The following is a 26,538-nucleotide window of genomic DNA, read 5'->3' as shown; positions in this document are numbered from 1 at the left end:
CGCATTCCCTCTGTGAATTAGAAAATGCCTGTTTGTACGCAAGATCCATAATTATGGTACAGTCTAAAATATTACTGGTAATAAGGATGTTAACAACAGTCAGAACAAAATTACAATCACGTCCATTGCTTGTTTCTACGTGCAAATTAGAATGGCTGTTTATTTCTTGAAACAGAATAAATTCCCTCAACACCAAAGTCAGGGCAGAACAAAATTGTGTTTATTTTACTCTTTGGTATTCTTTATACATAATTGCATAGCACAATGGTGGAAAAAAACATTGTAAAATCTTTGGCACTACAATTGCGATACATGGTAGCCTCAAATTTAAAATAGACAATATATCAGTATAGAAATGCAATAGCAGTGATAATTATACTTTGCAATGTAAAGCAAATATATTAAATGGGTTTTTATTAAAGATCCTTCATCAAAATGTTCATAAAAAGGTTCCATTCGATACCATCAAAAATGTCAATTTCAAATAATTCAGTGGTCAATATTCCATTTGATAGATCATGGATTTACATATACCATGTGATAACAACTTTCTATTATTTTCTCTTTGGAAAACTTCCTCAAAAGTTTAGCTATGGCTTCTGCATTGGTTATCTATGTGTCTAGGAGATCTATGCTCCCTTCTCACTCAAATATTTGTGTTTGCCTCTGTGTACCCTGCGGACAAAACTAGTTGAAATGTTCATTATGACATCATTTCAACCAGTTTTTCCTGCATGGTACCAGTCTAATAGAGAATTGGATTGTCTTAGACTTTTCTCTCTATCCCTTTCTCTTTCTAGTCGCCAATGTTGTCTTATAACCCAGAAAGAGTTCAGCTCTGATCTCTCTCTCATTCTCTGCGACAAAACAAAATGGCTGACAGATATTTGTTCAACATCGCAATTAGAAAAGAGCTGGGTCGTATTCATTAGGCACCAAAAGCATTGAAACAGGGACGGACCTGGACTTGTCCAATAAGAAATGCTCATTTACGTTTTCTGTTGCAAAACATTTTAAATTGTTATGTGCCCTAATGAACACGACATACACCTGGTATGGGAGTTATGGAAGAAGAAAACATAGGATGGGCAGTGTCCTTCTCAGTGCTCAGCCGAAGAGTTTGATGAAGCAGGGATGGCAGTAGGGCTTGTTCTCCTGCTCTTTGAAACAGCCCTTGCTGAGGGGCTTGAGGCAGAAGTGGCACACCAGGTGGTGCGGGTGGAATTTGGCACCCATGGCGGTGACGCAGCGGCCTAGGATGGGCTGTTGGCACGCCTGGCACATGCTGCCGCGCGACTGGTGGTAGTGGGCCTCGCACAGCGGCTGGCCCTCGTGCTCGAAGAAGCTGCCGTTGACAAAGGGGCAGTAGCACTCCTGCAGACACGACAAAAGGCAAAGGGAGTTGAGTTGGAGATGAACATGTGATACAAAAAATGTGTGGTGCGTGGTTTGTGTGGTGTTCAATTCACATTCGTAACAAGTGTCCATGTTTGGCCAATCTTTGTCCTTATTGACATGAAGACACAGACCCCACCCCCGACACACACACACACACTTACCCTGCACACAAAGCACTGCGGGTGCCACAGGGAGTTGAGGGCAGAGATGTAGTTCTCCAGGATTGGCTGAGTGCATCCTTGGCAACGGGAGGCGAAGAGGGACAAGAAGCACTGCTGGCAGTACTGCTGACCCTCACGGTCATGGAAACCTACAGAGAGGGAAGGTGACACAGGCGGTTAAGTATTATGTAAAACAAATCAAGAAACATATAGAAAATGTATTCCAAATACATGGTTGTACATTTACATTCACTCATTGAAATATATGCCAAAATACATGCCAAATTGGAAGTAATTAAGTAATACGTGTGTAAGCCTCAGTAGTAGGGTCATTCCATGAAGAGGGCCTTTGCGTAGTGTAATTTGTGTAATATTTTTTTTATTTCACGTAATTTTAACATTTTGTTATAAAAATGGTAAACTTCATAAAAAACATGAACAAATGCTCTAAAATCACCCAAATACATCATTTTAGAAATGGCAACGCTCTCAGTATAGTGATGCAGGTCTTTAGATGTTGTACACATGAAATCGTGTCATTCCGAACTTTATCCGTAATGTTATATTCCATTTTGGTGGACTTGAGCGATAGTTTTCCGTATGGGAGCATGCAGAAGCTTTCTCATTTCCATTATAGTGATAGAAAGCAAGCTTAACAAAAAGACAAAAGTTGTTCAAACATTTCTATCCCATCTATCTATGGGTAATAGCATTGACATGTTATGCTCAACGCTTTCTACCACAAAACACCAGCAAATGTCCAAAACGAGTAGAACCAGCTCACCTGCTTTTTACACTATGATTTGACTCTTACCTGTTCAATGTTTCTTTTGAATATGTTTTTTAAAGGAATGGTTTCCCTATATTAAAACGAGAGTTCAGTTCACAAAACAGGATTGACCTTAAAATGAGGGACAAATGTAAATGAATCACTTATCAATGTAAAATAAATAATCATCCTAAAAAATGACTTTGTCAAAGCGACAAAAGAACTAGGGCAAAAAGAAGATGAGAACAAAATAAGATTGTGAATACTTGGGGAAATGTAGGGGTTAAGTGGGTTAAAATCTTCCTTAAGTCAAGAAAAACAGGAAATATATTCATATTATTAAAATACACTTCATTTAATATAACAGGCTTTTAAAATTCAATATTGGTGCACAATTTTGTTTTCAAATATCAAAGGGCTGCAAAAGGCACTCTATTTGTGGAACAACAAAGTAAGTGTGTTTTCTGGTGTTGTATTGCTGAGGACCATGGAACAAAACAACCTATAGTTCATTATTGTCTACATCCCAGTGTGGCCCTTGGCAGGAAGCGTGGGTTTATTACCTTCCTCTCCGAATGCCCGGCTACACTTGACGCAACAGAAACACTCCGGGTGCCAATTCTTGTCCAGGGCGGTGACCATTTTCTACACAGGCAACACAGAAAAAAAAAACACAGTTTTTTTATGGCTTCAGGTGACATACACACTTTGTAAGGGCTGTATAACTAAGGCTAATATCACTGGACATGTTAATGAAACAGTGTGAAGGAGTGTAATGGAGGAAATTAGTTATATACAGTAGGTAAATACAATGTATTAATTTTGACACCATTTTATGTATGTACATAGACATTTGTGGTGAAGTAGACAGTATACACACACACATGCACGCACACACACAGTGTCAGGTGGAGGTTTTACATTGAGTATGGGCTTGTTGCAGTGTGCGCAGTGGGGAGAGTAGAGGGTAAAGTAGTCCGACTCGCAGTATGGCTGACCATCCTTTTCGAAGAAGTTCCGGCTGCCCAGTTCTGTCTCACACTCCGAGCACACAAAGTGTTCCGGGTGCCATACCCGCCCCAGAGCAGTCACCACCTGGAGGGTCAAAGGTGAATGGTCAGTCATTTAATGGCTATTCGCACTACTGAACCGAATCGAGCCAAGCCAAACTGTACTGAGCTGGCCTGGTTACGCATCCACCATAGTTACTGGAACCATGCCGGACAGGACAGTGTTAAAAGAAAACATTCGAGCCAGCACAGTGGGGTTTGGGTTATCACAAGTGTGAAAACGGTACTGGCTGACCATAGATCAAGCACAAATGTGATGCATTTCATGTGAAACAGAACAAAGTTAAGAACTTTCTTAGCAAAAATTGTTATGTTCTACAAGGTACAGGAAGTATCTCCACAATGGGACAGTGTTGAGCGATCGATCACCTGTCCTACAACCGGTTTCTGACAGGCCGAGCAGCTACCCTTGGAGGATGTGGGGACTCCCTGCCTGGTTAAATCCGATTGGAGGAGCCCCAGCATGCTGTCCAATGAGCCGCCGGAAGAGGCTTGTGGGGGCGGGACCGGATGCTGTGGTACTGTGATCACTGGTGTGACAGCTGGAGCTGGCTAATAAGAGAGAAGGAGAGTTAGATAACATACCAATGATCACCTGTGACACAAATGTCAATGTGATTAGGATGCATTAGGACCAGAGAGTGCATGGTGATTTTTGTCATGCTTTTGAATTAGTTGAACTGAACGGGCGTTCCGAGTTGTCTATGTTGCAGTCGCACTGCACTGATCTCACAATACCCAGTGAAGTCATCAGGCATTGTGAGATCTGAATCCATATTCACATAGCATCTCAGAGTATGAGCACTGATCTCTGATCAGTTTAGCCTTTTAAATAGAAATGAATAAGAGGGGGGACCTGATCCTAGATCAACACTCCTACTCTGGGAAGCTTTGTGAATACTGCCCTGAGAACGGTAACATCTCAGGGAACTAAATTAATATGATATGGCAATCGTCTTGAGTCATTCCGACTCATCGACTGCAATAGAGACGACCTGGAACACAACCGTTGACACTGGCAAGCAGACAGGGAAGGACAGAGACAGACAAGCATATACTTGTAAACAGAGAGTAAAGCTCAATTCAGAGTGCACAGCCGCAGAGACGCGACAGTCCGCGCGGCCCATTTACGAACCTCATTTAACTGGCTGTTATCAAGTCGCGGGCGACGTACGTCACAATAGACCGCATGGCTCTGCGGCTCCGCAGTTTTGAACTCTGTAGCGTTCTTAATGCGTAGAGCATGAGTGGATAACGATAGACAAGCAGAGAGAGAAAGAGGACTATATATAAATGCAATGCATCAAGAACATTGTACTGTATACACAGTATTATAAGATAATCTGCAATATTTTCGTGGTGCAAAAGAGCATAGATCTATGAAAAAAAATACAGTAAACATTATAATCTGGCAGCGGGATTTCATTTTTTTACTTTTCTACAACAATGTGTATTCGGCAAACTGAGCGGTAGCCTAGTGGTTAGTGTTGGGACAGTAACCGAAAGGTTGCTGGATCGAATCCCCGAGCTAACAAGGTAAAAATCTGTCGTTCTGCCCCTGAGCAAGGCAGTTATAACCCACTGTCCCCCAGGCGCCGAAGATGTGGCTGTCAATTAAGGCAGCCCCATGCACCTCTCTGATTTAGAGGGGTTGGGTTAAATACAGAAGACACATTTCAGTTGAAAGCATTCAGTTGTAGAACTGACTAGGTACCTCCCTTTCCCCCCAATGCATAAAGAGATGTCACCTGATCACACATTTTGTTGAAGGAAAGTTTAAAGTTCAATTACACTGCCAGATTATAATGAGGTTTAAAGAATTTTTGCACAAATCTGTTCTCTTTTGCGTCACAAAAATGTTGCCTGTAGTGAACTAAACTGTGCAGTAGCGTACAGGCTGTAGTGTTTAATGTGAAGTATACAGGTTGGTAGTGGGGCTCTTACTGTGCTCTGGACTCTGAAGTCAGACAGAGAGGCCATGAGTTTGTCCAGCTCAAGTGTAGCTGAGGTGGCTGACGGCTTCACCGAACTGAATGAATTAATACATTTATTTTATCATTTAAAACACAGGTTAAGCTTTTCCAGTTGGAGAGACAACATTTCAGACATAAAAAATGATAACGGATGACCACAACTAGAGTACAGGATCGTGTTCATTAGTCAAACGGAAAAAAATGGACTGAAACAGGGAGAGACTACCTTGACTTAAGAAAATAATAAACATACATTTTTCATAGCAAAACATTTGCAAAAGCACTCCCTTAATGAACACAACTTTGGAAGGAGTTAAAGGGGCAATCTGCAGTTGCTACATCCATATTTGGACTTATACATTAATTATGTATACCCATTGATTCTTGAAGAGAATCTAATTTATAAATGCCTCATGAGCTTATTTCAACTGTTTGTACCCCATAAGTACCCAAAATATAAGCTTGTGTTATTCCAATGTTTGAAAACATTGTAAATGTAAACAAATACTATAGAGCTTCAAAACATGCTTAAAACTATCATTTTTATATCTTGGATGGTCAGTGATTGCATCCATAGCTCGGTCTAAGAATTTGAGAATGATTATATTTCTCCAGGCCCAACCTTCAGCTTTTTACCAAAACTTTGTTATTGCTTCAACTGCTGATTGGTTGTTTAACTGAACACATAGCACTATACACACTTCAACTATAGTAGGAGCACTAAAAAGACAGTATCCTGGAACAAAATAGAATGCATTCCAAATGGCATGCTGTTCCCTATATAGTGCACTACTTTTTACAAGAGCCCTAGGGTCCCTGGTCAAAAGCAATGTACTATAAAGGGAATAGTGTGCCATTTGGGACGCACCCCAGTATTTACGCCTTTGGAGCAGGGTTCACCAACTGGCGGCCCAAGGGAGATTTTACTTGGTTCCCCAAGTTTTATGAACACTTTTGTATAAATACAGTGGCGTGCGAAAGTATTCACCCCCTTGGCATTTTTCCTATTTTGTTGCCTTTACAACCTGGAATTAATTTTTGCGGGGTTTGTATCATTGGATTTACACAACACAACACTTTGAAGATGCAAAATACTTTTTCTTGTGAGACAAACAAAAAATAAGACAAAAAAACAGAAAACTTGATCGTGCATAACTATTCACCCCTCCAAAGTCAATACTTTGTAGAGCCACCTTTTGTAGCAATTACAGCTGCAAGTCTCTTGTGGTACATCTCTATAAGCTTGGCACATCTAGCCACTGGGATTTTGCCCATTCTTCAAGGCAAAACTGCTCCAGTTGGATGGGTTCCGCTGGTGTACAGCAATCTTTAAGTCATACCACAGATTCTCAATTGGATTGAGGTCTGGGCTTTGGCTAGGTCATTCCAAAACATTTAAATGTTTCCTCTTAAACCACTCAAGTGTTGCTTTAACCGTATGCTTAGGGTCATTGTCCTGCTGGAAGGTGAACCTCTGTCCCAGTCTCAAATCTCTGGAAGACTGAAACAGGTTTCCCCCAAGAATTTCTCTGTATTTAACACCATCCACCACTCCTTCAATTCTGACCAGTTTCCCAATCCCTGCCGATGAAATGATGACGTTCTCAGGGTGATGCGAGGTGTTGGGTTTGCGCCAGACATAGCGTTTTCCTTAATGGCCAAAAAGCTAAATTTTTGTCTAATCTAACCAGAGTACCTTCTTTCATATGTTTGTGGAGGCTCCCACATGCCTTTTGGCGAACACCAAACGTGCTATATCATTTCTTTCTTTATGCAATGGCTTTTTCCTGGCCACTCTTCCGTAAAGCCCAGCTCTGTGGAGTGTATGGCTTAAAGGGGTCCTATGGACAGATACTCCAATCTCTGCTGTGGAGCTTTCAAGCTCCTTCAGGGTTATCTTTGGTCTCTTTGTTGCCTCTCTGATTAATGCCCTCCTTGCCTCTGATTAATGCCCTCCTTGCACTCTGAAAGTTTTGAAAAAAGTTATTTTTTTCATTTGACTTGGACTATTTTCATTTCACCTATTTTGTGTATGTCCATTACATGAAATCCAAATAAAAATCCATTTAAATTACAGGTTGTAATGCAAAAAAATAGAAAAAACACCAAGGGGGATGAATACTTCTGCAGGGCATTGTATACAGTACCAGTCAAAAGTTTGGACAAACCTACTTATTCAAGGGTATTTCTTTATTTTTACTATTTTCTACATTGTTGGATAATAGTGAATACATCAAAACTATGAAATAACACATATGGAATCACGTAGTAACCAAATCAAAATATATTTTAGATTCTTCAAAGTAACCGTAGGTTACCCTTTGCCTTGATGACAGAATTCTCTCAACAAGCATCATGAAGAATCCAACAGTCTTGAAGGTGCTCCCACATATGCTGAGCACTTGTTGGCTGCTTTTCCTTCACTTTTTTACCTTTATTTAACCAGGCAAGTCAGTTAAGAACAAATTCTTATTTTCAATGACGGCCTAGGAACAGTGGGTTAACTGCCTGTTCAGGGGCAGAACGACAGATTTGTACCTTGTCAGCTCGGGGGTTTGAACTTGCAACCTTCCGGTTACAAGTCCAATGCTCTAACCACTAGGCTACCCTGCCGCCCCACTTTGAGGTCCAACTTATTCCAAACCATCTCAATTGGGTTGAGGTTAGGTAATTGTGGAGTCCATTTCATCTGATGCAGCACTCCATCACTCTTTCTTGGTCAAATAGCCCCTACACAGCCTGGGGGTATGTTGGGTCACTGTTGGGTCACTGTTGAAAAACAAATTATATTCCCACTAAGCACAAACCAGATGGAATGGTGTATCGCTGCAAAATACTGTGGTAGCCATGCTGGTTAAGTGTGCCTTGAATTCTAAATCAATCACAGACATTGTCACCAACAAAGCACCCCCACGCCATCATACCTGCCCCTCCGTGCTTCACAGTGGGAACCACACATGTGGAGATCATCCGTTCACCTACTGTGCATCTCATAAAGACCAAAAATTGAACATTTGGACTGATCAGACCAAAGGACAGATTTCCACCGGTCTAATGTCCATTGCTCGTGTTACTTGGCCCAAGCAAGTCTCTTTTCTTATTGGTGTCCTTTAGTCGTGGTTTCTTTGCAGCAATTCGACCATGAAGGCCTGATTCAGTCTCCTCTGAACAGTTGATGTTGAGAGCCAGTTTCATCAAAACACCTGATGGTTTTTGGGACTGCACTTGAAGAAACCGACCTTCATGTCTTAAAGTAATAATGGACTGACATTTCTCTTTTCTTATTTGAGCTGTTCTTGCCATAATATGGACTTGGTATTTAACAAAATAGGGTTATCTTCTGTATACCACCCCTACCTTGTCACAACACAACTGATCGGCTCAAATGCATTAATAAGGAAAGAAATTCCACAAATGAACTTTTAACAAGGCACACGTGTTAATTGAAATGCATTCCAGGTGACTACCTCATGAAGCTGGTTGTCATCAAAACAAAGGGTGGCTACTTTGAAGAATCTCAAATATAAAATATATTTTGATTTGTTTAACACTTTTTTGGTTACTACATGATTCCATGTGTGTTATTTCATAGTTTTGATGTCTTCACTATTATTCTACATTGTAGAAAATAATAAAAATAAAGAAATACCCTAGAATGAGTAGGTGTGTTCAAACTTTTGACTGGTACTGTATATATTTTTTTATCTCATAAAATACTCTAAAAACACCAGAAAATCAGCTACCAGTAATTTTAATTATGAAAATCTGTTCCCAAGTATTGAATGCATAATAGAGAGACATGATCATATACAAATGTCAGCAAGGTCTGAAATTATCGTTTTAGTCAAATATTATATCTGTTTGAGAATCTTGCGGTCAATTTGCAGTCTATAAATTATGTTCCGGCCCCCCGACCATCTGATCAAGAAAAAAATTGACCCGCGACTGAATCTAGTTGACGATCCCTGCTTTAGGGTATATGAAGGGTGTATATGGGTACCTGGGGTAGGGTGTTGTGACCTTGTCCTTGGACCCCTGGAACTCTTTTATCTTGTCCCTCTCATCCTTTTTAGTGGTGGGAAACTGGGCCAGAATCTCATCTACCAACAGACAAAGATGAGCACACAAAGCATGAATACCACATGTTGAGAAAATGCTGCTCGCACACAACACACATACACGGTATGAAGATGACCTTGTTTACATCATCAAACATTGAGCAAACACTGTCCAGTGGAGGCTTGTGAGGGCAAGCCTATACTGACCTGTGATGTTGAACTGAGTGGCGTTGAGCTCCTGCAGAAGGTGGTCCAGTTCGCTGAGACCCCCTCCTAACACAGAGGAGGAGGAGAAGGCCGGGGGAGGAGGGTCGGCCGTGCGGGGGGAGCGAGGCTTATTCACTGTGCTGGAGGGGAGATAGGGTGAGAGAGGGTGAGAGAAAGAGAGAGTGAAAAGGAGAGAGCGGGAGATGGGGAAAGAATGGTATAACTCAAACAAATTATTGTGGGGGGGGGGGGGGGGGGCTGAACCAACATTCATACACTACCATTAAAAAGTTTGGGGTCACTGAGAAATGTCCTTGTTTTGCATCAAAACATACATGAAATTAGTTGCGAAATGAATAGAAAATATAGTCAAGACGTTGACAAGGTTATACATAATGATTTCTAATAATTGTGTCCTTCAAACTTTGCTTTTGTCAAAGAATCCTCCATTTGCAGCAATTACAGCCTTGCAGACCTTTGGCGTTCTAGTTGTCAATTTGTTAAGGTAATCTGAAGATATTTCACCCCATGCTTCCTGAAGTACCTCCCACAGATTGGATTGGCTTGATGGGCACTTCTTACGTACCATACGGTCAAGCTGCTCCCACAACAGCTCAATAGGGTTGAGATCCGATGACTATGCTGGCCACTCTATAATAGACAGAATACCAGCTGGCTGCTTCTACCCTAAATAGTTCTTGCATAGTTTGGAGCTGTGCTTTGGGTCATTGTCCTGCTATAGGAGGAAATTGGCATACAGGGTATGGCATGGCGTTGCAAAATGGAGTGATAGCCTTCCAAGATCGCTTTTACCCTGTACAAATCTTCCACTTTCCCACCCCCAATGCACCCCCAGACCATCACATTGCCTCCACCATGCTTGACAGATCAAATCAAATTAATTTATATAGCCCTTCTTACATCAGCTGATATCTAACAGTGCTGTACAGAAACCCAGCCTAAAACCCCAAACAGCAAGCAATGCAGGTGTAGAAGCACGACAGATGGCTTCAAGCACTCCTCCAGCATCTTTTCATTTCTTCTGCGTCTCACAAATGTTCCTCTTTGTGATCCGAACACCTCAAACTTAGATTTGTCTGTCCATTACACCTTTTTCCAATCTTCCTCTGTCCAGTGTCTGTGTTTTTTTGCCCATCTTAATCTTTTCTTTTTATTGGCCAGTCTGAGATATGGCTTTTTTTTGCAACTCTGCCTAGAAGGCCAGCATCCCGGAGTCGCCTCTTCACTGTTGACACTGAGACTGGTGTTTTGCGGGTACTGTTGAATGAAGCTGTCAGTTGAGGACTTGTGAGGCATCTGTTTCTCAAACTAGACACTCTAATGTACTTGTCCTCTTGCTCAGTTGTGCACCGGGGCCCCCCACTCCTCTTTCTATTCTGGTTAGAGCCAGTTTGCGCTGTTCTGTGAAGGGAGTAGTACACAGCGTTGCATGAGATCTTCAGTTTCTTGGCAATTTCTCGCATGGAATAGCCTTCATTTCTCAGAACAGGAATAGACTGATGAGTTTCAGAAGAAAGTTCTTTGTTTCTGGCCATTTTAAGCATATAATCGAACCCACAAATGCTGATGCTCCAGATTCTCAACTAGTCTAAAGAAGGCCAGTTTTACTGCTTCCTTAATCAGAACAAGGTTTTAGCTATGCTAACATAATTGCAAAATGGTTTTCTAATGATCAATTAGCCTTTTAAAATTATAAACTTGGATTAGCTAACACAAAGTGCCATTGGAACACAGTGGTGATGGTTGCTGATAATAGGCCTCTGTACGCCTATGTAGATAGTCCATAAAGAATCTGCCGTTTCCAGCTACAATAGTCATTTACAACATTAACAATGTCTACACTGTATTTCTGATCAATTCAATGTTATTTTAATGTACCAAAAATGTGCTTCTTTTTTTTTTAAACAAGGAAATGTCTTAGTTACCCCAAACTTCTGAACGGTAGTGTATATTCACAACAATATGATTTAAATATTTTATAAACATTCATAAATATAGTGTACATACAAATGTACCTGATGCCCTGCTGGTTTGTTACAGGAATGCACATTCTTGGCACCCGAATAATCGGGACCCTGTTTGCAAACCCTCTTAGGGTAAAACTACTGAAAAATAACCCTATCATGTATAAAGTGTAAACTCCACAGTGTAGCATTTACATTGGGACACCGCAAAACCAATATTCGGAAGACAGTCTTTGGCTGGTTTTTCACTTCAACAAAAGACCATAAATCAAAGTAATTCAATCAAGGTGGGGGGAAACCATGCAATGTCTATCTAATTTGATATCATACCCATGTGAACCTAAATGGATTATTATAATTTGTGGATAACATGGGTTCATGCAAGGCCTATCGAAGCAAATACATTTTCAAGAGAGATAGGGTTGGCAGGATCCCAAATGATCCAGATTTGAGAATATTAGCAGAATATCCAGAGACCAAAAAACTGAAAGGACATGTTTTATTTGCTATTGAGTTGAGGATTGTGTGGTGGTCGATTCATCGCATGCTTCTATCCAACTGTTGCCAATCGTAGGTTATGTATCCTACCGCGTCAGACAGGGCAGACTATACACCAAAAGGCCAAAGCTTACCAAAGCAACATTTGAAGAAAGCGGCAATAGCCCAATGATGATAGTAAAATTATGCTTTGTTACATGTAACGACACAGTTTGGCAATTTTGGACTGACAGTGAAGCAATCACCACACTCAACTCAATACCCCCTGCAAATAAAAAATGTGTCCATCTGGTCACGCTTCCACCAACCAACAGCGAGGTGGATCTCCGGCTGGAGGCCCTTGCACCAGCGAAGAATGAGGTGGAGCTCTGCCTGGAGGCCCTTCCACCAGCGAAGAACGAGGTGGACCACCAGCTAGAGGCCCTTCCACCAACAAACAATGAGGTGGAGCTATGTCTGGAGGCCCCTCGACCAGTTAAGAACAAGGTGGAGCTCTTGTACATTACTGTAAAGAAAGCACCTTTTTTACAGTAATATACTGTTAAACCAAGTTTCTTTGGAATTTACAGTAACAAACTGCAACGTTTTTACAGTAACTTACAGGTAACGGCTGACAGTAAGTTACAGTAAACACAAGTTATGGTTTAAACAGGGTAATGTACTATTATGATGATGACTATTATGACTTTATTTCACATTAAGTTATAAAGAAATCTGATATTGACAAGATTAGAGATATATGTCACAAAGGCAACCCCATTACAGTAAACATGTATCCAAAATGAAGTTACAAGCATCTTTTTACTGGGGAGGGGGGGTTCCACACTGATGTACTAAAATTGCGTTGGGCAACGCAGTACTCAAATAGAATAATATATGCCATTTACGTTACAGGCGCTTTTATCCATTGACAACAGTGAATCCACACATTTTTATATGTGACCCCAGTGGCAATCGAAACCACAACTCTGGTGTTTCTAGTGCCATGCTCCTACTAACTAAGCGACACAGGACCACTACAATGCATAAGTACAATACAATACTGTAAAATACAATACAGGTAGAAGGTCCCCATGAGTGTGCCAACCTCCTTCAGGCCATGGATGAGGCATTCAATGACATCAATCCCGACCTACTGTGTCAGGCTTGGATTCTCCATGCCAAAAGATTTTTCTCAAGATGCATGAACAATGAGGACATTTACTGTGATGTCGATGAGAACCTATGCCCAAATGCTCAAGACAGGCTTGAACCAAACTATTGCCTGCTAATAAAACATGATTTATTTTAAACCTCGTTTCTTTCAATTATTTCATTTGTTGCATTTGATTACAGTACACCTACAGTGCCTTCAGAAAGAACACTGAACAAAAATATAAACAAAACATGTGAAGTGTTGGTCCCATGTTTCATGAGCTGAAATACAAATAACTAGAAATGTTTCTTATGAACAAAAAGCTTATTTCTCTCAAATCTTGTGCACAAATGTTTTATATCCCTGTTAGTGAGCTTTTCTCCTTTGCCAAGATAATCCATCCAACTGACAGGTGTGGCATATCAAGAAACAGCATGATCATTACACAGGTGCACCTTATGCTGGGGACAATAAAAGACCACTTTTTGTAACAAAACACAATGCCACAGTGCAATTGTTTTGAGTTTTGAGGGAGCGTGCAATTGTCATACGCACTCCTGGAATGTCTACCAGAGCTGTTGCCAGAGAATTTAATGTTAATTTCTCAACCATAAGCTGGCTCTAACATTGTTTTATAGAATTTGGCTGTATGTCCAACCGGCCTCACAACCGCAGACCATGTGTAACCACGCCAGCCCAGGACCTCCACATTCGGGTTCTTCACCTGTGGGATTGACTGAGGGAGTATTTCTGTCTGTAATGAAGCCCTTTTGTGGGGAAAAACTCATTCTGATTGGCTGGGCCTGGCTCACCCATGGCTACACCAGTGCCCAGTCATGTGGAATCCATAGATTAGGGCCTCATTTATTTAATGATTTGCGTATATGAATTGTAACTCAGTCAAATATTTGAGTGTTGAATAAGTGTTGAATCTTGAGTTTATATTTTTTTCTCACCCATCAACACACAATACCCCAGAGATCATCAACTAGATTCAGCCGCCAGAAGAATTTTTCTTGAGTGGATGGTCGGGGGCTGGAACATAATTAGAAATCATTTGTAGACTGCAAATTGACCGCAAGAAGCCCAAACAGATATAATGTTTGACTAAAACAATCATTTCAAACCTTACTTACATTTGAATACGATCACGTGTCTCTATATTATGATTGGGAATACTTGGTAACAGTTATCTTAAATTAAAATCACTTGGACCTGATTTCCTGGTGTTTTTACACTCTTTTATGCCCAACAATGAGATTTTACAAAAATACAAAAAATATATGCAGTACCAGTCAAAGGTTTGGACACGCCTACTCATTCAAGGGTTTTTATTTATTTATTGTAGAATAATAGTGAAGACATCAAAACTATGAAACAACACATATGGAATCATGTAATAACCAAAAAAGTGTTAAACAAATCACAATATATTTTTCAAAGTAGCCACCCTTTGCCTTGATGACAGCTTTAAATACTCTTGGCATTCTCTCAACAAGCTTCACCTGGAATGCTTTCCAACAGTCTTGAAGGAGTTCCCACATATGCTGAGCACTTGTGGGCTGCTTTTCCTTCACTCTGCTGTCCAACTCATCCCAAACCATCTCAATTGGGTTGAGGTCGGTGATTGTGGAGGCCAGGTCATCTGATGCAGCACTCCATCACTCTCAGTCTTGATCAAATAGCCCTTACACAGCCTAGAGGTGTGTTGGGTCATTGTCCTGTTGAAAAACAAATGATAGTCCCACAAAGCGCAAACCAGATGGGGTGGCGTATCGCTGCAGAATGCTGTGGTAGCCAAGCTGGTTAAGTGTACCTTGAATTCTAAATAAATCACTGACAGTCTCACCAGCAAACCATCCCCACACCATCAACTTCTCCTTCTCCATGCTTCCCGGTGGGAACCACACATGCGGAGCTCATCTGTTCACCTACTCTGCGTCTCACAAAGACAAGGCGGTTGGAACCAAAAATCTCAAATTTGGACTCTTCAGACCAAAAGACAGATTTCCACCGGTCTAATGTGCATTGCTTGTGTTTCTTGGCCTAAGCAAGTCTCTTCTTCTCATTGGGGTCCTTTAGTAGTGGTTTCTTCGACCATGAAGGCCTGATTCATGCAGCCTTCTCTGAACAGTTGATGTTGAGATGTGTCTGTTACTTGAACTCTGTGAAGCATTTATTTGGGCTACAATTTCTGAGGCTGGTAACTCTAAGGTACCTCTGGGTCTTCCTTTCCTGTGGTGGTCCTCATGAGAGCCAGTTTCATCATAGCGCTTGATGTCTTTTGCGACTGCACTTGAAGAAACTTTCAAAGTTATTGAAATTTTCCGGATTGACTGACCTTCATGTCTTAAAGTAACGATGGGTTTCTCTTTGCTTATTTGAGCTGTTCTTGACATAGCACTATTTGGTAAAAGACCAAGTCCATGTTATCTCTGTATACCAACCCTAACTTGTCACAACACAACTGATTGGCACACCTGTTAATTGAAATGCATTCCAGGTGACTACCTCATGAAGCTGGTTGAAACAATGCCAAGAGTGTGCAAAGCTGTCATTAAGGCAAACTGTAGATACTTTGAAGAATTTTAAATATAAAATATATTTTGATTTGTTTTAACACTTTTTTGGGTTACTACATGATTCCATATGTGTTATTTCTTAGTTTTGATGTCTTCACAAAATAGTAAAAAATAAAGAAAAACCCTGGAATGAGTAGGTGTAGGTGTCCAAAACTTTTGACTGGTACTGTATGTATATATATATATATATATATATATATATATATATATATATATATATATATATATATATTAACCACCCAAGGGCTGCCAGCTGGGGAACCCTGCCATACCCCATAATGACAAAAGTGAAAACATGTTTTTGATAAATGTTTGCAAAATATTGAAAATTAAATACAGAAACAACTCATTTACATAAGTATTCACACCCCTGAGTCAATACTTTCTTTAAGTATATGGGTTAAATAAATAAAAAATAAACAAAAACTACTTGAAAATCTATGGCAAGACCTGGAAATTATCAGCAACAGAATTTTGAAAAGAATAATGGGCAAATGTTGCAAAATCTAGGTGTGGAAAGCTCTTAGAGACTTACCCAGAAAGACTCACAGCTGTAATCGCTGCCAAAGGTGATTCTAATGTGTATTGACTCACGAGGTTGAATACTTATCTAATCAAGCTATATTCGTGTTTTATTTGTCATATTTTTTAAATATATATTTTTTTTTACAAATGTTAGAATATTTCTTCCACTTTGACATTACAGTATTTTGTGTAGATTGTTGACAATGAAAGAACCAATGGGATGCTCGGGGGAGAGCGGAGGGCGTTCCTGCAGGAATGCCCACACGAAGGAACGCCCCGAAATGCAGGCTGCAGCTGCACACTATTGGTGAAAATAGCACCAAAGCTAATAAAAAAAACTAGAACATAATGGGCTGTTGAGCTAAGGAAAGCTCCCACTTTGTTTAACACATATTTATTGGTAATGTTCAGACTCCCATCAGTGCTTTAGCTGTGGCACACGCTCAGTACGTCACCAAAAGTTTGGCCGCAGCCTTTTTGACAATAATCTACAGAAGTAAATCATTAAGATTTAATCTGTGGTGTAAAACAGATAAGGATGTTTTTAAAAGACAGTCAGGGAGGGATAGTTGGATATTTCTTTACAGTAAAGTAAATTAAATTAATATCGTTCACTCAATTCTTGACTGTTACAACTTCTTCTCTTGACTGTTACAACTTGGACTCTGAGAGAGCAAAAATGTATCACCAATATTGCTGTCTGTCAATCTTTCTTGTAAAATCATCCAGTGTTTCCGCTGCACTCAAGGTGCACCACGGCAAAATCATTGACGCCACGCAACAACAAAAAATATGGAACATGAACAAATATTTCTGCTGAGGCGCATTTGGAATATGCTAGAACATTCCACATGTATTTTTCCTCTGCAAACAAAACAAGAAATTATTATAGAAAAATCTAACAACCCCATAGTAGAATAGTTGATATATTTACCTAGTAGGCTTGTTGTTGTGTTCTATGCTAGATAAATATTCCTCTCGTGGCGCATTCATGTAATAAGTGCCATAGGGATGGAAACATGCATTCTGACAAGCAGGACAATGCACAACAATTCTTGCAATCGCGAAAACATTAGTTTTAATGGCTTTTGTTGAAAAGAGGGGACTCCCAGCTTTCCATTCCTACTTTATTTATTTCTCAACTCCTAAATATGCGCGAACTGCACCATTTTAAACCCGGGATTTTAGCAGAAGCATGTTTTCAAGCACATTACCGCTCCGCAATTCGCAGTGAGTGTATAGGGGAGAGTGAGACAAAACGTAACACCGGTCACTTGTATGGTGACTTGGGGTACAACGCCTCTCTACCTCAAAATAATTGACTTGGAATTACTTAAAAAATTGTGATGAGACAGATAAACAGGGAAAGTGTTGGTGGAAAAATTGTGACAAAGTGGTTTCTGTGAGAACCCGGGTGGCGAGTTACCCCGAGTTACCCTAACAGGTAGGCCTACATTATATTCAGCTTTATGCAAGTGTTTTTGGGACATAAAATTGATTGAAATGAAAATATCTAGTTAAAAGATCACATTTGAGATCCGGCTAATGATTAGCCCAATAGGGTAAATGCAGATAGGCAACCCAATGCGTCAGCCTATTTATTTGCACTTTGCTGCATCAGTTGGGCTAAAAGTGATCATGTTTATTGCTAATAGCATATCTGATAATATGGACCATGCATAGGCATATTGTACATGGCCCAATATGTTGAAATCATTTTAGCAAATAATTTTACCAATGTGTTATTGGGCTAATTTCTATTTATTATTGGCCTAAATTCTATTTTAGATGGTGTCAGCATACCCTAATTGCTGGACTATTAAGCGCACCTGAATATAAACCGCACCCACTGAATTATTAAAAAATATGTATTTTGTACATAAATAAGCCGCACATGTCTATAAGCCACAGGTGCCTACCGGTACATTGAAACAAATGAACTTTACACAGCCTTTAAACGAAACACGGCTTGTAACAAAAATTAAACAGTGGCCTACCAAGAAAGTCATTGGTCACTATCTTCCTCCTCCTGTGCACTGAAACCACTGAAGCCATCTCCTTCGGTGTCGGAGTTGAATAGCCTCAGAATTGCTTCATCCGATGTTGGATCGTTTTCATTGTCGCTCTCGTCACTTTCATCCGGAGGCAAATACCCCACTGAGCTCATGCTGCCCCTTCAACACGCAGCAGTCCAGCCTTTCGAAACCTGTTGATGATAGTGGATTTTTTGACAATGCTCCACGCTGTCAGGACCCACTGGCAGACTTGCCCATAAGTTGCTCTTCGCATGCGGCCTGTTTTAGTGAAGGATTTTTCCCCACTTGTCATCCAAGCCTCCCACTGAACAAGGAGCGCCACCTTAAATGCACGATTTACACTGATGTCGAGTGGCTGCAAATACTTTGGGCCATCTGCTTTTCTTCCCTCTGAAAGCTGTTGTTGTCTTTTTGCACTGAGTCAGTTCCTCACGCTGCTTTCCAACGTCTTATCATCGACTCATTAAGGCCAAGCTCCCGTGCAGCAGCTCTATTTCCTTTTCCAACAGCCAGATCGATCGCCTTCAACTTGAAAGCTGCATCATATGCATTTCTCCGTGTCTTTTCCATGATGAGGGTGACAAAATTACTACCGTAATCAGAATGATGGGAAGTTTGAGCGCGCTCGATTTACGTCACATTACAGTGCCTTGTGAAAGTATTCGGCCCCCTTGAACTTTGCGACCTTTTGCCACATTTCAGGCTTCAAACATAAAGATATAAAACTGTATTTTTTTGTGAAGAATCAACAAGTGGGACACAATCATGAAGTGGAACGACATTTATTGGATATTTCAAACTTTTTTAACAAATCAAAAACTGAAAAATTGGGTGTGCAAAATTATTCAGCCCCTTTACTTTCAGTGCAGCAAACTCTCTCCAGAAGTTCAGTGAGGATCTCTGAATGATCCAATGTTGACCTAAATGACTAATGATGATAAATACAATCCACCTGTGTGTAATCAAGTCTCCGTATAAATGCACCTGCACTGTGATAGTCTCAGAGGTCCGGTAAAAGCGCAGAGAGCATCATGAAGGTCAAGGAACACACCAGGCAGGTCCGAGATACTGTTGTGAAGAAGTTTAAAGCCCGGATTTGGATACAAAAAGATTTCCCAAGCTTTAAAACATCCCAAGGAGCACTGTGCAAGCGATAATATTGAAATGGAAGGAGTATCAGACCACTGCAAATCTACCAAGACCTGGCCGTCCCTCTAAACTTTCAGCTCATACAAGGAGAAGACTGATCAGAGATGCAGCCAAGAGGCCCATGATCACTCTGGATGAACTGCAGAGATCTACAGCTGAGGTGGGAGACTCTGTCCATAGGACAACAATCAGTCGTATATTGCACAAATCTGGCCTTTATGGAAGAGTGGCAAGAAGAAAGCCATTTCTTAAAGATATCCATAAATTATTTTCATTTATTTTGGAGTAGAATGTCCTTTTTGTCCAGAACTGAGCTCCTTAGTCCTTCTACAAAAGAATTTAGAACCCCGACCATATCCCCCCCACTGCATAAGAATGTAGAATTCACAAAAAAAAAGCCAGGACCATAAACATTATTTCATATAGGGCTGTAAAATAATAGCCTGGTGGAACCAGCTTTATTGCTGCAGCTTTGACCACTCTGTTTTACTTAATAAAATAACTAATAATAAAGGAAAATAGTACCTGTACAGTTGTTTGTCTGGGTTTGGGTTCTGAGAACCATTGGACTTCATTGCAGCAGACACCGTCTAAAAGAAATGTTTGCACATTATAAACATAATTCACTTGTTTTTCAACCAGAAAGTCAATCTTCACTTTTGCTCTGAACTCAACGCTCACCCATCAACACAATAAGAGTTACGGTACTTCATAACTATTCGATAAAAACATTTAACTTTGACAAGTTGAGTTTCTAAGCAGAGTCTGATCCCTCCTTACTACCTATCCTCTTTTAGCATTGTATAATTATCTACAGTAAAAGACACTTCCAACAGCCTGTTCTATGTTGACTTCTCTCTTTTACCTCACCTGGAGTAGGCAGAAGTTGGCCCTCACCACTCATTCAGGCTCAGGTATATTTCCACCCCTCCTAATGGTTAAGATTTGGGGCAAAGGTAATCTGATCCAAGTTGTTAAGTCTACCTCAAAACTCTTAAAATGTTTCCTATCTCAAACCTCTTACCTGCTGGGGTGTGTAAGCTGGAGGCGGTGGCCTGGTCTGGGCGTTTTCCTGAGGGCTGGCAGGCGCGGGGTCAGATGTCACCGGGGGATCAGAGGTAAGCAGGACTGGGCACCTGGCCAGGGGAGAGCTGGTGCTCTCTAGGTCAGCGAGGAGGGCGTCTACAGAGTCAGAGAGGATGGGAGAGTGCATAGAAATATAATCTATAGATTTTTGGAGATTATTTCAATGGGAATCTTTGTAGAGGAATTCAAGATGCTGTCATTCATACTGTGCAGTCATTCATTTTGCCTCGGTGGGTGGTTAGTACACAGGTATTGGCTGATACCTATGTTGATGGTTAATGCTGGTTAAATACAAGAAATTGGAGAAATGGGAATGGGAATGGAAATTATAGAAGGAAAATAGGACAAAGAGACACATGGAGGAGGTGAGGACATAGAAGCAAAGTATTTTGACACACTGAGATACTACAGAAAGAGGGTGAAACACACAAACAAACATACATACAGACAGTTACGTACCAAACACAACAATACGAGGACTGAGAGGGTAGTTAGGTGAGTCAGGAACTCCTGAGGGTAGACAGACGGACTCAGTGACCAATCAGAGAGATGCAAATCAGACGCAGGCAGCAGAGAGGACACAGAGAGGCGGGCCAATTAGAGCGAGAATAACACATTGACCAATCAAAGCAAGGGACATCAAATGAGCAAACAAGCTAAAGTCACATGAAAAATATAACATTTCTGTAGACCTTTCTGGACATGCCAAAGTGATAAGGAAGCAGTGGAGGAAGGGTGTTTGTCAACTGATATCGAACTCAAACTTCATTTTCACGAGAAGTACAAGCCATTTTAGTATTCCTCCATGGCATACTGTATTTTACAACACATGATTGACATCATGGATGTATCCCTTTTATAGCCAAAACCAGGACAATGTGTCTTATTGGATTATTAGACAAGCTTTTCTCCTAACTTACATGGTTTACTTTTGCAAACCATGCAGAATCTGAAACAATACATGAATTATCAAACCATATTTCCAGGAAAATCTATTTTGATAATAATATTTGTGGAAGATGCACAGAGCATCACTTCATACAACTTTTGAGCAACTTTTGAAGCAACTTCAGAGCAAAATAAGCATATTTCGGAAAATGACTGCTTTATATTTTCAAAACGGAATATTTAGTTGAGGTCAGTGTATTTATTTTAGAGCTAATTTGGTATTTATATGCACGTCACATTCATAATTTCTTGATAAGAGATAGACATATTAAACCTACATATGACTGGGGCTGGTGAGACTGCCTTTTATCATCACAGTCTGTGGTCATTTCTCCCACTGATGATTCACACTGGTACAAACATGTGGAGAGAATGTTGTTCGCTCACACACACACACACACACACACACACACACACACACACACACACACACACACACACACACACACACACACACACACACACACACACACACACACACACACACATTCTTTCTTTCTCACTCTCTCCCTCTCTTATACACACACACACTTACAGACTGGACTGCTCATATAAGGAGTTGAAATTCTCTCAATGTGAAATATGACCATATTTAGAGCTCTGCCTGCCGACTGTTTGACTTGGCCATAGCCTCTCTTAACAAGTGGTCTCGCTGAAAACCCCCACAAGTCACACCAACCAAAGACATCAACTTACAACATAACACACAACACTACAGCATAAACACAGTGACATAAACACTGTCCCCCTATTTGAGAAACACGTCGCCAGTCACCCGGCAACAACTGAACCTTGAAGTGCAATCCTATCCAGATGTGCTGAACCAGATGCAGACATTCTTCCTCGTGCTTGCTAAGCATAAAATCCCTCCGTTTTGAAATATGTTGCACACACTACTCTTCGAGCGAGTAGGCCACAAGAGCAAATGCTTTGTTCTCTGGTCTGGTGCAGCACACAACCCTCCTATTTTCACTGAACTTCATGAGTCTTGGTGAGCCATCGCGGCCCTAGGCTATTTCAGTGCTAGTTGAAAAGGGCTGGGACATTGCTTTCCATTCTGAAAGTTGCCACCATTTTTAAGAAAAGAGGGATATATGTATTCCTCAACCTCTGTATCAATAGTCATTCGAAAGGGGCTCTTCTAACTATTAAATCCACCCAGTAGTTCACTAACACTAATGATATTCACACTCTTTTCCCCTGATGACTGAATGAAATACATTGAGATCTTTATTATGTTATGAAGCTCACTAAAGTCCATCTCTGACTCATCGATAGCATTATAGACAGAGAGGGCCTACAGAGGACGTCCAAGATCTAATTTGGATTTGTGGTTAGAGCTAGAAGCACTGCATGTTGACATAGGATACAGTTACATTAGTATACTCCTTGTTTTCCTGGCATAGAGTTAAAGAGAGCATGCTGTTTTACATTGCTGGAGTTGTCAAAGAAAAATTTCACAAAATTAAGCTTTTCCTGATCTTCTTTCCTCCCTTGAAAAAGAGGAGCACAATGTAGAGAAAGCAAGATTTGAGTTGGAAGATAATATTTTAGTTGTTCTATGGTTAAAAAGGTTATTAAATTGAGACCAGCGGATTTTCACTAGATAACAATCTCTCGTAAACATGGATTATAAGAGACCACCCATACAGTAGCTACTAGCTAGGCCTACATCTAATGTAGTCGATATACTGATCAATTCAAAAGCTGACTCTATAGGCACAATATCAAAGACTTGAGGATAAGGGCTGTTACTTTCAAGTCTAAAATGACCTGCTATAAGTCAAATGCTGCTTGATTAATAGGAATAGGACCCCAGATGCATTTTTAAACCTCGTACTATTTATAGGTAATATCTTATGCCTAATCATGTTCCTATCTATTATCATAGATTATAAGAAAACATTGTTTTCTGAACTATTCCCTTTCAATGTGCATTTACCTTTTTCAAGAAAACAAAAATGTTACTTTTTTCATTGCCTCAGTACTCCAACCATCGTTCTTCAATTCCATTAGATAGCGGAGCACGTAGCTACAATGTTTCAAAGAGGGTCAATTATCAATACATACCCAAATCATCCATGGTAAATTCTGAAATTAGCTTTTTTTCCTCTTGATGTGAGAAAAGATTAATATGATCAGCATCAGCTTGTGGTGGATGGTTTATTCTATTGAACCTTGTTCGTCAAACGTCCATGGTATGGCTGGATATATTATCTCTGTAACCGGGCTATTGTCTGCGTTGGCCCCGAATAACTTTTTGGATTCCGTTATCTACTAACTATGCAAGTATAAAAAAAAGGGCGTCCCGTTTCTTTTCCTCCACGACTCTCTTCCTGTATTATGCCTACTGGTACCACAGACTGGAGAAGGCGTAGTTAAATTACTGCGGTTACAACCAATGCGTTATATATACACACTAGATGACAAGCCAAGGGCGATGCTTTGAAGCCACCACGCCTCCATCTTGGCACTCCCCTTAACGGCGTAAAACATATTTTGGAAGCAATAGAAATGCATGAATTAAAATGAACATTTGTTTTTGACACGTTTATTACATTATAGACACCTTAATGCATACTTTCAAAGTATATTCTTTGGGCTAAACATATAAATAAAAAATTAACAAATATAAAAATAATTTCCTTAAAGTATACTTAAAAAAAGTTATGTTATTGTCCCCACTACAATTATTATTATGTTTTACTTAAATACATGTTATTTTGTCAATTTTATTTAAATAATGGAGAATTCCTTCTTCTGGGGAGTGCCAATATGGCCGACCGGTGCCTTCAAAACCTCTCATTGGCAAATACATAGTATTAGCAATCCAGGTTTTATATACACCACTTGTTACAACCCCCCCATTTCCCCGACAAATGAGGTCACTTTTTACATTCCTAGTCCATATTTGGGATAGAACATTTTAGATTTTTGGCAAGCGCCAAACTAACGGTAATGATGTAGCTGTGAAGTGGTGTTGTTGAGCATTTGCACTATCTATTTCCAATTGGTGTCCTTCACATCGTGTCTGCCAGGATAAAAAATTGTGACAGTTACACTCATTTAATCTAATCTAGAAAACACACGTGGTTAGAGATGTCAAGCTTCATTCACAAGGAATAAGTATGGGAATTGTTGCTAAGAAACTGAGAATTTCACTCCTCTCCTCAATAGTGGATGTGACCAAAAACATTGAAAAGGCAATATTTCAATTCTGAATTGACTAAGCAATGAGCATGACTGACTATGGTTTACAATGACATTCCTCAACTAAATGTTAGTCATGTATTAGGTATGCCATTAGTAAGTTATATAAACATTGAAATACTGTCAATTGAATAGAACAACCAACATGTTTTAAAAAATAAACAAATGTTTATTTAAGCTCACAGTTACAGTCTGTTTTTTCATTTGGGGCGGAAACTGATGTCACATGACCTGATGTATGGCAGGCCACCCCAAAGACCAGTCCAATGCTGATAACATCTTTTGCCAAGTTTTGCTTTAAATGTCACAAAAAGATGTCCTCAACCAACCGGTTCTCCTGCTTAGTCCAGGAGTTCCAAGCATTTGGTCTCAGTGCAAACAAACAAGAGTGAAGGGGCTGAAAATGTAAGAATTTCCACATGACATAAAATAAACTATAACGATGCTATAATTAAGTAGAACAGCATTTACCTTACAGTGTAAATTAGTTTTCATTCCAGGTCTAAGTGTAAAAAGAAATCTATTCAGAAAAGCACACTGGAACTGTGTGTTCAGATAAGAATATATGATGTGGAACAAACATGCTGCTCTTTGTGTAAAATAAGCCATCACGTCAGATCTATTCATGACAATTCTTATCTGCAACCATTCCACAACATCCACGACTATTTTGAATGTGGCTCAGAGAAGAGAACTGGGGAATACGAAGATAATTTATGATGAAAGACTATAAAATGGTGGAGATTTCAGCGTTAGTCTTTTTTCTTGTTCTTTACAATGGGATTCTCTCATGCATGTTTGCACGTTTTAACGTTTGACTCCTAACCCATGCACATTTTTTTCCAGTACATTGTTTGTTACACACAAATGCCACTTTGCCATTTTAAAGGAAAGTTTCACCCATTTTGAATGTTATAATGTTTTTGTGCATCTCTGAGCGATGTTCTATCGATTACCAGGGTATTTTCATGTTATCTTGTCTATCTGAGCTATTTCCGTTCAAGCAGGCAGGAATTTGGCCGGTAAGACATAGCATTGCAATAAAGCCGCTCTCATCACACTGGAAGTTAATAGGAATATGACTTTCAGATCGCGAAAACATCTATCATACGTCAGATTTCAATACTTCCCGATGTCATAACGCAAGGGGTAGTCTTCTCTTAAATGAACCACTGATCATAATTTAGCAAAAATCCTACCTCGATAAATGTGTAATTTCAGAGGGTCCAGCACATTTCTCATATTTGTCTGCCTCTTCAGTCCAGGGAGCATTGCATGGTGCCGTTGCGAATGTCAGACCTCTGTGAGGCACATCGACCTGCATGTTGAACATGGTGAGATTGTAGACTCCTAAATTGATAGTGCAGTTTCTTTAGGCAAATTTACAGATAACTAGCTACTTCACCTGCTGATATTGACTTTGGTATTATTGTATGTAGCTACGTTTGCTTGCTTGCTAGCTACCTACATACCTAGCTACTGTAGCCAGCCCATTGGGGGTTTTGTAGTCGACTTGAGCTGCAACAGATTTCCACAACGATTTCCACCTGTTGCTACCAACCTTATTATAACGACAAAATTAAAAATATTGTTCTCACATAGTGTTCTTTTAACACTGTAAATTATAAGAATTAGCGGTTTTGGGTAGATTTTTCCTTTAAGAATAGTAACAGTAAGAACAATAATTATCTAACACTTATACAGGGTGGTAAATTAACACCAACCACATGCTGGTAGTTTGGCATTGC

The 26,538-nt window shown here is 40.1% G+C and overlaps 1 protein-coding gene across 4 annotated transcripts; it reads right to left on the bottom strand.

Annotated features, from left to right (window-relative positions):
* Nucleotides 1-198: 198 nt before the first annotated feature.
* On the bottom strand, nt 199-23,944 carry LOC115106714 (transforming growth factor beta-1-induced transcript 1 protein). 4 transcript variants are annotated; one of them, XM_029629713.2, is made up of 13 exons: nt 23,651-23,944; nt 21,092-21,142; nt 20,571-20,728; nt 20,072-20,136; nt 9,637-9,776; nt 9,372-9,471; nt 5,343-5,427; nt 4,534-4,626; nt 3,768-3,950; nt 3,250-3,423; nt 2,892-2,973; nt 1,560-1,708; nt 199-1,374 (listed from the first exon to the last, which is right to left on the bottom strand). In XM_029629713.2, the coding sequence occupies exons 1-13, from the start codon at nt 23,661-23,663 to the stop codon at nt 1,108-1,110; spliced, it is 1,560 nt and encodes a 519-aa protein (XP_029485573.1). In that variant the 5' UTR covers nt 23,664-23,944; the 3' UTR covers nt 199-1,107. The 4 variants fall into 4 exon arrangements, with proteins under 4 accessions (XP_029485573.1, XP_064864116.1, XP_029485574.1 ...); XM_065008044.1 differs by lacking the exon at nt 4,534-4,626; XM_029629714.2 differs by lacking the exon at nt 21,092-21,142.
* Nucleotides 23,945-26,538: the final 2,594 nt, after the last annotated feature.

Source organism: Oncorhynchus nerka, linkage group LG23 (assembly GCF_034236695.1).
Source record: "Oncorhynchus nerka isolate Pitt River linkage group LG23, Oner_Uvic_2.0, whole genome shotgun sequence".
Taxonomy (NCBI): Eukaryota; Metazoa; Chordata; class Actinopteri; order Salmoniformes; family Salmonidae; genus Oncorhynchus; species Oncorhynchus nerka.
This window is presented reverse-complemented; position numbering and strand designations above follow the sequence as displayed.